The sequence below is a fragment of the Salmo salar genome, chromosome ssa13 (assembly GCF_905237065.1).
Source record: "Salmo salar chromosome ssa13, Ssal_v3.1, whole genome shotgun sequence".
Lineage (NCBI taxonomy): Eukaryota > Metazoa > Chordata > Actinopteri > Salmoniformes > Salmonidae > Salmo > Salmo salar.
Window position 1 is genome coordinate 29904796 of NC_059454.1, and position 11874 is coordinate 29916669.

At 40.5% G+C, this 11874-nt stretch overlaps 1 protein-coding gene across 1 annotated transcript; it reads left to right on the plus strand.

The window, feature by feature from the left end:
* The first annotated feature begins 679 nt into the window (after positions 1–679).
* tmem82 (transmembrane protein 82) lies at positions 680–3143 on the plus strand. The gene is made up of 6 exons (XM_014135355.2): positions 680–972; positions 1138–1210; positions 1684–1885; positions 2013–2427; positions 2595–2779; positions 2902–3143. The coding sequence occupies exons 1-6, from the start codon at positions 888–890 to the stop codon at positions 2983–2985; spliced, it is 1044 nt and encodes a 347-aa protein (XP_013990830.1). The 5' UTR covers positions 680–887; the 3' UTR covers positions 2986–3143.
* Positions 3144–11874: the final 8731 nt, after the last annotated feature.

Below are 11874 nucleotides of genomic sequence, written 5' to 3' on the forward strand. Positions count from 1 at the left end.
AAATTGCGTCATCTGTGGATCTGTTGGGGCAGTAAGCGAATTGGAGTGGGTCCATGGTGTCTGGGATGATGGTATTGTGAGCCATAACCAACCAGCCTTTCAAAGCATTTCATGGCTACAGATGTGAGCTCATAGAAGGCATTTAGCTCATCTGGTATGCTTGTGTCACTGGGGCAGCTCATGGCTGTGTATCCCTTTGTAATCTGTGATAGTTTGCATGCCCTGCCACATCCATTGAGCATCAGAGCCGGTGCAGTAGGCTTTGCCTGTTTGATATAGGTGACTTAGTTATGGTACTGGGACAATCACCGGACTTCTGATACTCTTATACAGAGTGAATTACAGTAGTGAGTTTTTGTTGTACTTCCAAACACATTATTTACACTATTTTCTCTAGTGAAGGTTTATTTTATTAAAATATCACTTTTACATTTAAGGTGTATTTTTGACACACATTTTTGGTTGTAGAGTAATTACATTGGTTGTTTCTACAACAATTAAACGTTCTTTATTTAAAGACACCTTTTATTAATGAATTTCACATACATTTTTGTCTCACAGTTTTTGTCTCACAATGACTGCCCACGACTGACCTTTGAACGGCACAATGACTGAGCAAAGCGTAGTTATTTAATCACAGAGAAATAGACAGAGGTAGTAATTTAAACTTTTGAAATTATTTAAGTATTTTGTCAATTGACAAACTGGCATGGTCTTATCTTTTATCGAAATATAACTGTGGCAATTAAATGACCTATTTCTGAAATTAGCCTATTATTTCAATTCAATGTGCACACGATAGGGTGTAAACCGGCAATAGGTTTGATATCGAAACTAGCTATAGCTTTAGGGAATCATTAGTCTAATATTCTAGCGATTTAACGAAAATGTTATCTTTAATTACATCGTTTCTTCCGAGTTTACCTGGATGGCTGACGCTTGATGCAAACCCCCTGGACAGTCTACTCCAAGGTGAGATGTTTGTATCGTTCTTGGCTACCCCGGGTAAAGGGCCTTCTCCTTTCTTGGTTTGTCCCGAATGCCTTTTTGCAGGTTGCTACTCATGCTGTACGTTTATTTTAAGAACCATATTTTATAATACAATTTTGTTGATGACAAATGTTTTGTGTGACACAGGGCTTGTCGGCGCATGTGGGATCTCTGTTCTCTGTAACCTGTTGAGAGTACACGTATTCTTAGAGGCTGAAAGGTGAGAAACGTGTACAACTTTGGACAACTCCCAAAATATGACATTGGAAGATATGATTTCACTTGGATCTCAGGCTACACTTCTTGTTATTATCATACCTTTTTAATTACATTGTAGTTAGACAACTTCAGTATATAGGTTAGGCTACATTGTTAGTTGTAATAGCATTTGATAAATAAACAGATTGTTGCTATACCTTTTGCCCTATAATTAGAATCTGGATGCAATTACCATGTTATAGACAGGGACATTTAAAAACACGTGAGAAACGGGACCAAACCATATAGATGTGGATGTAGATAACTAACCTCATACCTGTAGTTTAATAATTTGTGCTATTGAATATTGTGCTTGATTTCGCCACTATGAACAAAGACTGTAATGCGATTTACATTGTCAATAGTAATCAATGTATCCTTAGAAATCATTGTTTTGTTTTTCACTGCTTTGAAATGAATACTTTCTCTACTCAGTTCAAGCAACATAAGCAGCAGTAAAGAGACATCTATGCAGAAGAAACCAAGGCATCAAGCCAGTGCTACAATTGGGCTGTGTGGAACTCTCCAGTTCTTGTTCCTGTCAGTGATGCTGGCTGTAGTGGGCTCTCGGGTTGCCTCCCTGGTGGTTCTAGAGTTCTCCCTCAGAGCAGTGTCAGCTTGGGTCACAGCTGGACCAGTGAGGCACTTGCAAGATAATAACATAAATGTCACTTATAATTATATGAAAATCTCTCTCACATCTCCCATTCATCAGTCTTGATTCATCTCTAAATTAATGTCCCTCCTGCTCTCTGAATCTGCAGGAGTCCAGTAGGTTCCTACAGCAGCTGCTGGTGCAGTGCCAGTTCTCCCTGGGTTGTGCCCTCAGCTGCAGTCTCCATTTCCTCCACGAGGGGGCGCCGCAGCGCTGGCTCTGCCTCCTCCTAGCTGCAGGACTGAGCTGGTTCCTGGCCAGCCAGACTGGGCGCCTACGGCTCCATGTCATTGCACTGTACAAACTACACAGTTCCCAGCGCTACTGTGGAGTGTGCATTGCACTGCTCACATCAGGTTGCTCTTTGTTACCACACCTGACCAGGGCCCTTATGCTCAGCTTTGCAGTGGCTGCCATTTCCGCCATATCTATAATAAACAAACACTTCCTCTCAGCTACAGAAGCCCTCAGGTTCTGGACTCCACTGACAATCTGCTACACACTGCTGGTGGTGTATATGCAGGGTGAGAGACTGAACATACTGTATCCTGTATGGGGAAACGTTTAAGCAGCAGATTGTCAGATACTATTTGGGTATTTTGTAAATACCACAAAACAAGTAAATGACAAGTATAGTGTTGTTATTCTCATTGGGAAAGCATTCAACTGATGATAATTATTTTCTACTCAGAGGAGCAACATCGCCAGCCAAGTGGCCAAGCTGTTATAAACACAGTGGTGGTGCGTCTGGGGGGGCTCACGGTCCTGATGCTGACTGTCGGCCGCTGGGCAGATGTGCTCCATATCCTTCTGTGCTTCCTGGGTGAGGCTGGCTGTCTGATACCCTCCAGAGACCTGTTGGATGCTACAACACAAGTGAGAATGATTCTCCTTCAATTTACCGTGCTGTTGCAGGTTGCCCTGCGTTCATCAATCTATGTAAATATTTCTGTCATTTCAATTTATCTAACATAATATAAATGTGTGTTTGTATGCAGGATATGGAGGAAGTTCCCAGACATTCCCAGGGAAGTGAGAACCGGAGGAGACACCTGACACCTGGCAAAGACCACCAGAGTTAAGTCATGGGAAGAAACTATTCGTGCTGGGAATCTTTCTTAAGCAATAGTCTATTATATTCTATGATTATAATCATATCAATTATTGACAAGTGTTGACTTTTATACCTAGGAAGGATATAATGAAAATAATAATAAAATTGTATGACACATCTACTAACCTTTTGAATAAGGTACCTTGCAATAATGTTATTTTCACATAGAAATGCAGAGCTCTTGGGAGATAGGAATGATGCTCTTGCCTTTGTTTTCAAATGTCACTGCATTAAATTGAGCCAGAAGCTGTTTAGAATGCACAGAATGGACCTTATCAGCCCTGAAGTAATCTAACAAATGCTGCTTTAGTGTAAAGCATTGGTTAAGGCTACATCATCTCATGTAACAGTAGCAGCTGCTGTAACAGTATCACTTGACACCAGAGATGTGATCATAATCTCCTGAACACAGGATGTTTATGGTATACAATTTCCTCTACTTTCTTTGGGTAGATTGTATTTCATCACAGGCAGGCTCTCCAGCGCAAGCTGTCATATTATGTTACAGTGGCAAGAAAAAGTGTGTGAACCCTTTGGAAATACCTGGACTTCTGCATAAATTGGTCATAAAATGTTATCTGATCTTCATCTAGGTCATAACAATAGACAAACACACTCTGCTTAAACTAAACACACAAACAATTATAGGTTTTCATGTCTTTATTGAACACCGTGTAAACATTCACAGTGCAGGGTTGAAAAAGTATGTGAACCCTTGGATTTAATAACTGGTTGACCCTCCTTTGGCAGCAATAACCTTAACCAAATGTTTTCTGTAGTTGTGCAGGTCTGATCCGCAATGGTCAGGAGGAATTTTGGACCATTCCTCTTTACAACACTGTTTCAGTTCAGCAATATTCTTGGGATGTCAGGTGTGAACTGCTCTCTTGAGGTCATGCCACAGCATCTCAATCGGGTTGAGGTCAGGACTCTGACTGGGCCACTCCAGAAGGCGTATTTTCTTCTGTTGAAGCCATTCTGTTGTTGATTTACTTCTGTGTTGTAGGTCATTGTCCTGTTGCATCACCCAACTTCTGTTGAGCTTCAAATGGCGGCCAGATAGCCTTACATTCTCCTGCAAAATGTCTAGATAAACTTGGGAATTAATTTTTCCGGCGATGATAGCAAGCTGTCCAGGCAGAGGCAGCAAAGCAGCCCCAAACCATGATGCTCCCTCCACCATACTTTACAGTTGGGATGAGGTTTTGATATTGGTGTGCTGTGCCTTTTTTCTCCACACATAGTGTTGTGTTCCTTTCAAACAACTCAACTGTAGTTTCATCTGTCCACAGAATATTTTGTCAGTAGCGCTGTGGAACATCCAGGTGCACTTTTGTAAACTTCAGACGTACAGCAATGTTTTTTTTGACAGCAGTGACTTCTTCCGTGGTGTCCTCCCATAAACACCATCCTTGTTTAGTGTTTTACGTATCGTAGACTCGTCAACAGAGATGTTAGCATGTTCCATAGATTTCTGTAAGTCTTTAGCTGATACCCTAGGATTCTTCTTAAACTCACTGAGCATTCTGCGCTGTGCTCTTGCGGTCATCTTTGCAGGACAGCCACTCTTAGGGAGTGTAGCAACAGTGCTGAACTTTCTCTATTTATAGACAATTTGTCTTACCGTGGACTGATGAACATCAAGGCTTTTAGATATACTTTTGCAACCCTTTCCAGCTTCATGCATGTCAACAATTCTTAATCTTTGGTCTTCTGAGATCGCTTTTGTTCGAGGCATGCTTCATATCAGGCAATGCTTCTTGTGAATAGCAAACTCAAATTTTGTGAGTGTTTTTATAGGGCAAGGCAGCTCTAACCAACATCTCCAATCTTGTCTCATTGATTGGACCACGTTAGCTGACTCCAATTAACTTTTGGAGAAGTCATTAGCCTAGGGGTTCACATAGTGCCTTGCGAAAGTATTCGGCCCCCTTGAACTTTTCGACCTTTTGCCATATTTCAGGCTTCAAACATAAAGATATAAAACTGTAATTTTTTGTGAAGAATCAACAACAAGTGGGACACAATTATGAAGTGTAACGAAATTTATTGGATATTTCAAACTTTTTTAACAAATAAAAAACAGAAAAATTGGCCGTGCAAAATTATTCAGCCCCTTTACTTTCAGTGCAGCAAACTCTCTCCAGAAGTTCAGTGAGGATCTCTGAATGATCCAATGTTGACCTAAATGACTAATGATGATAAATAGAATCCACCTGTGTGTAATCAAGTCTCCGTATAAATGCACCTGCTCTGTGATAGTCTCAGAGGTCCGTTTAAAGCGCAGAGAGCATCATGAAGAACAAGGAACACACCAGACAGGTCCGAGATACTGTTGTGGAGAAGTTTAAAGCCAGATTTGGATACAAAAAGATTTCCCAAGCTTTAAACATCCCAAGGAGCACTGTGCAAGCGATAATATTGAAATGGAAGGAGTATCAGACCACTGCAAATCTACGAAGACCCGGCCGTCCCTCTAAACTTTCGGCTCATACAAGGAGAAGACTGATCAGAGATGCAGCCAAGAGGCCCATGATCACTCTGGATGAACTGCAGAGATCTACAGCTGAGGTGGGAGACTCTGTCCATAGGACAACAATCAGTCGTATACTGCACAAATCTGGCCTTTATGGAAGAGTGGCAAGAAGAATGCCATTTCTTAAATATATCCATAAAAAGTGTCGTTTAAAGTTTGCCACTAGCCACCTGGGAGACACACCAAACATGTGGAAGAAGGTGCTCTGGTCAGATGAAACCAAAATCGAACTTTTTGGCAACAATGCAAAACGTTATGTTTGGCGTAAAAGCAACACAGCTCATCACCCTGAACACACCATCCCCACTGTCAAACATGGTGGTGGCAGCATCATGGTTTGGGCCTGCTTTTCTTCAGCAGGGGCAGGGAAGATGGTTAAAATTGATGGGAAGATGGATGGAGCCAAATACAGGACCATTCTGGAAGAAAACCTGATGGAGTCTGCAAAAGACCTGAGACTATGACGGAGATTTGTCTTCCAACAAGACAATGATCCAAAACATAAAGCAAAATCTACAATGGAATGGTTCACAAATAAACATATCCAGGTGTTAGAATGGCCAAGTCAAAGTCCAGACCTGAATCCAATCGAGAATCTGTGGAAAGAACTGAAAACTGCTGTTCACAAACGCTCTCCATCCAACCTCACTGAGCTCGAGCTGTTTTGCAAGGAGGAATGGGCAAAAATGTCAGTCTCTCGATGTGCAAAACTGATAGAGACATACCCCAAGTGACTTACAGCTGTAATCGCAGCAAAAGGTGGCGCTACAAAGTATTAACTTAAGGGGGCTGAATAATTTTGCACGCCCAATTTTTCTGTTTTTTATTTGTTAAAAAAGTTTGAAATATCCAATAAATTTCGTTCCACTTCATGATTGTGTCCCACTTGTTGTTGATTCTTCACAAAAAATTACAGTTTTATATCTTTATGTTTGAAGCCTGAAATGTGGCAAAAGGTCGAAAAGTTCAAGGGGGCCGAATACTTTCGCAAGGCACTGTACTTCTTTTCAACCTACAGTCGTTGCCAAAAGTTTTGAGAATGACACAAATATAAATTTTCACAAAGTCTGCTGCCTCAGTGTCTTTAGATATATTTGTCAGATGTTACTATTTAATACTGAAATATAATTACAAGCATTTCGTAAGTGTCAAAGGCTTTTTTTTTTACAATTACATGAAGTTGATGCAAAGAGTCAATATTTGCAGTGTTGACCCTTCTTTTTCAAGACCTCTTCAATCCGCCCTGGCATGCTGTCAATTAACTTCTGTGCCACATCCTGACTGATGGCAGCCCATTCTTGCATAATCAATGCTTGGAGTTAGTCAGAATTTGTGGGTTTTTGTTTGTCCACCCGCATCTTGAGGATTGACCACAAGTTCTTAATGGGATTAAGGTCTGGGGAGTTTCCTGGCCATGGACCCAAAATATCGATGTTTTGTTCCCCGAGCCACTTAGTTATCACTTTTGCCTTATGGCAAGGTGCTCCATCATGCTGGAAAAGGCATTCTCCGTCACCAAACTGTTCCTGGATGGTTGGGAGAAGTTGCTCTCGGAGGATGTGTTGGTACCATTCTTTATTCATGGCTGTGTTCTTAAGCAAAATTGTGAGTGAGCCCACTCCCTTGGCTGAGAAGCAACCCCACACATGAATGGTCTCAGGATGCTTTACTGTTGGCATGACACAGGACTGATGGTAGCGCTCACCTTGTCTTCTCCGGACAAGCTTTTTTCCAGATGCACCAAACAATAGGAAAGGGGATTCATCATAGAAAATGACTTTACCCCAGTCCTCAGCAGTCCAATCCCTGTACCTTTTGCAGAATATCAGTCTGTCCCTGATGTTTTTCCTGGAGAGAAGTGGCTTCTTTGCTGCCCTTCTTGACACCAGGCCATCCTCCAAAAGTCTTCGCCTCACTGTGCGTGCAGATGCACTCACACCTGCCTGCTGCCATTCCTGAGCAAGCTCTGTACTGGTGGTGCCCCGATCCCGCAGCTAAATCAACTTTAGGAGATGATCCTGGCGCTTGCTGGACTTTCTTGGGCACCCTGAAGCCTTCTTCACAACAATTGAACCGCTCTCCTTGAAGTTCTTGATGATCCGATAAATGGTTGATTCAGGTGCAATCTTACTAGCAGCAATATCCTTGCCCGTGAAGCCCTTTTTGTGCAAAGCAATGATGACGGCACGTGTTTCCTTGCAGGTAACCATGGTTGACAGAGGAAGAACAATGATTCCAAGCACCACCCTCCTTTTGAAGCTTCCAGTCTGTTATTCGAACTCAATCAGCATGACAGAGTGATCTCTAGCCTTGTCCTCATCAACACTCACACCGAGAGAATCACTGACATGATGTCAGCTGGTCCTTTTGTGCCAAGGCTGAAATGCAGTGGAAATGTTTCGGGGGGATTCAGTTCATTTGCATGGCAAAGAGGGACTTTCCAATAAAAACTGAGGCAGCAGACTTTGTGAAAATGAATATTTGTGTCATTCTCAAAACTTTTTGCCATGACTGTACACTGTGAATGTTTAAATGATGTATTCAACATATACAAAAATACAATACATTGTGTGTTTATTAGTTTAAGCACACTGTCTATTGTTGTGACTTTGATGAAAATCATATCAAATTTGATGACACATTTATTCAGAAATCCAAGTAATTCCAAAGGGTTCACATACTTTTTCTTGCCACTGTATATTAATGTGAACCATGCCAACTCATCTTAAAAATAAACTTGTACAAAATGGCTGAAGCATAATGTTGGCACTTGTAAGTCACACAAAATGGCGTTATACAAAGTGACTATACAGGCTATTTTCAGAAAAGAGGAACAAACCAATCCCATAACTCACTGCATAGAAAGTGTCAAATCTAATAGTTTGATTTCTGATTGTTTTGAGTGTCTTCAGACACTCAAGTATATTATGTGTATGAATAAATTGACAATAATTACATCGAATATACCTAAACACTAAAATGTAAATGATGCCTCCCACGAAAAGCCTATTCGGCGCTGTTTTCCTTGCTGTATGCAGTTCTCGTTTAAATCCGAAATTTATGGCACCCACAAACCCGATTTTTTATCAGTCCTTTATCTTTTGATAGCAGTTTTGAGACACTGTTTATATGAGCCGATTTTATTTGACAGTTGGTGACTTATTTGCCTGCATCCAACATGGGGCTTTGAAAATTCCGTTAATTTATTCCATGATCTGTTGAAGAAATGTGGATAATAAAACGGTGCCGCATTTTCAAAATAATCCAGGGTCGACCAAGACCGAAGATGTAAAGGACATTGGCATGGTATAGGTTCGGTAGTTCCACCACAATGTTTTTAGGCAATACGAACATTTTACAATCCACGATGTTATTGGTAGACTTTATTAAGCTGTTCCTTTTTACATCAGAACGATGAATTCGTTGAGTTTACTGGAAGGACACGATTATTTCCAACAGGGCTCAAGTATGGATTTCTTTTTTTTTTAAACAACAAAAAAACAGTGGGAATTATAATTTTCCTGTACCTCCTCTGACGGCTGGACTCTACTGTAGCCTATTTCTAGAAATGTCTCTCTTGACCCCTTGGTAGCATGCCATACGCATGCGTCCTTGTTCCAAAATGCAGATCCCTTTTTTTACCGCATTGCAGCGCATGCCTACTAATAGAAGGCAAATTCGTTTTCAAAATTCGTTATCAATCTTTATTCAAACTGTCCATTAGATTTCATGAAACCTTCACTATAAACTGTATCATTCCTTCAAGTAATTTTATATTTAACTAGCCTACTGCACTTGCAATACCATGGACGTTGACCAATAGGCTATCATGTCTTATCACATTGTATACTTGGTTTTTGGACTTTGGGACTTTGGGACTTGTGCCTGATTTCTGCTGGCAATTATTAAACAGCTCAGAAAAGAGCAAAAGTGTTGAATTACTGACATTGTGGTATAGCCACTAAATTGAAATGGCATTGCAACTCATTTACTTATTCAAAAGGATATATTCTGCTAGGTATGTTATAGATTCAAGGATGTAATGGTAAAAAACGGGGAAACAACAACTTAAAAATAGGTGGGGACACCCTATTCACTAAATACAAAGGTGCTGGATGAAGTTCACCCTCCACTATATAATTGGCTGTCATAAGTTATGATCTTTGAGGGGCAGTTGAGCAGTACAATGATCACTGTTATAGAGGTATCGGTTAACCATTCTCTCTCGTGACAATTGTGTGATATTATTCTCTTGTTTTCACTCGGGGGTTTCCTCAAGTGGATTTCAAACTATGTTCTGCTCATTCAGAAGAACAGAAGTTAGTTATATGTTTAGTTCTTGCAGATATGAAAAAAGCATAGTCTGTTTGTGCTTGCTCCAATACTGCATTTTTTCAGGTATAACCTGTCTTATTCACGGTTCAAATCGGGGTTTGTAGGTGATGGTACTGTCCCCCAAATTGGTGGCCCTTCCATTATGGTTTTGACTAGAAATCTGTTAAATTCCTAATGTTAAAAGGTCCAATTCAGCTGTTTTTATCTCAATATCAAATAATTTATTTGTAACAATTAAGCATTTAAATGTGATTGTTTTCAGTTAAAATTGTTTCAAAAAATAAAGTTTCTTAGCAAAGAGCAATTTCTCAAGCAAGAATTTTGCTAGGATTGTCTGGGAATGGTCTGAATGGGAAGGGGACAACTGAAAACTAGCTGTTATTGGTAGAAAGGTTTAACTCTCTTTGTGGATTTTTAACAAATTTACCGCCATGCGCATGCACGTGTGTCTCAGAGGGTATTTTTGTGTCTCAGTTGCTATGTGTGCAACCTGAACTTGTGACGTGTTCCAGGGCATCAGTGTTAAGCACATAAAGTTGAAGTCTGAAGTTTACATACACCTTAGCCAAATACATTTAAACTCAGTTTTTCACAATTCCTGACATTTAATCCGAGTAAGAATTCCCTGTTTTAGGTGATTTAGGATCACCACTTTATTTTAAGAATGTGAAATGTCAGAATAACAGTAGAGAGAATGATTTATTTCAGCTTTTATTTCTTTCATCACATTCCCAGTGGGTCAGAAGTTTACATACACTCAATTAGTATTTGGTAGCATTGCCATTAAATTGTTTAACTTTGGTCAAACGTTTTGGGTAGCCTCCCACAAGCTTCCCACAATAGGTTGGGTGAATTTTGGCCCATTCCTCCTGACAGAGCTGGTGAAACTGAATCAGGTTTGTAGGCCTCCTTGCTTGCACACACCTTTTCAGTTCTGGCCACACATTTTCTATAGGATTGAGGTCAGAGCTTTGTGCTGGCCACTCCAATACCTTGACTTTGTTGTACTTAAGCCATTTTGCCACAACTTTGGAAGTATGCTTGGGGTCATTGTCCATTTGGAAGACCCATTTGCGACCCAGCTTTAACTTCCTGACTGATGTCTTGAGATGTTGCTTCAATATATCCACAAAATGTTCCCTCCTCATGATGCCATCTATTTTGTGAAGTAAACCAGTCCCTCCTGCAGCAAAGCACCCTCAGAACATGATGCTGCCACCCCCGTGCTTCACGGTTGGGATGGTGTTCTTCAGCTTGCAAGCATCCCCCTTTTTCCTCCACACATAACAATGGCCATTATGGCCAAACAGTTCTATTTTTGTTTCATCAGACCAGAAGACATTTCTCCAAAAAGTAAGATCTTCAGTTTTGGAGCAGTGGCTTCTTATGACTCGATTTACTGTGGATATAGATACTTTTGTACCTGTTTCCTCCAGCATCTTCACAAGGTCCGTTACTGTTGTTCTGGGATTGATTCGCACCAAAGTACGTTCATCTCTAGGAGACAGAACGTGTCTCCTTCCTGAGCGGTATGACAGCTCATTTTCTGGAATTTTCCAAGCTGTTTAAAGTCACAGTCAACTTAGTGTACGTAAACATCTGACCCACTGGAATTGTGATACAGTGAATTATAAGTGAAATAATCTGTCTGTAAACCATTGTTGGAAAAATTACTTGTATCGTGCACGAAGTAGATGTCCTAACCGACTTGCCAAAACTATAGTTTGTTAACAAGACATTTGTGGAGTGGTTGAAAAACAAGTTTTAATGACTCCAACCTAAGTGTATGTAAACTTCCGACTTCAACTGTACCAGTCGGCACACTAGCTCTGATCCAGGGCATTATGTTAGTGTGTTTACTAGCATAGTGGTTGAAGTTGGGAGAGTTAGCTAGCTAGCTTTTTTCAGGATGAATATATTGTTTTTATAATTTTTGGATACAATGTTATTATTAATGCAAAGAAATCACTACACACATGCAACCAC

Coding starts and splice junctions, on each gene's coding strand:
- tmem82 (XM_014135355.2), top strand. CDS start 888: ATGTTATCTTTAATTACATCGTTTCTTCCGAGTTTACCTGGATGGCTG. Junction 973..1,137: donor CCTGGACAGTCTACTCCAAG/GTGAGATGTTTG, acceptor TGTGTGACACAG/GGCTTGTCGGCGCATGTGGG. Junction 1,211..1,683: donor GTATTCTTAGAGGCTGAAAG/GTGAGAAACGTG, acceptor TTCTCTACTCAG/TTCAAGCAACATAAGCAGCA.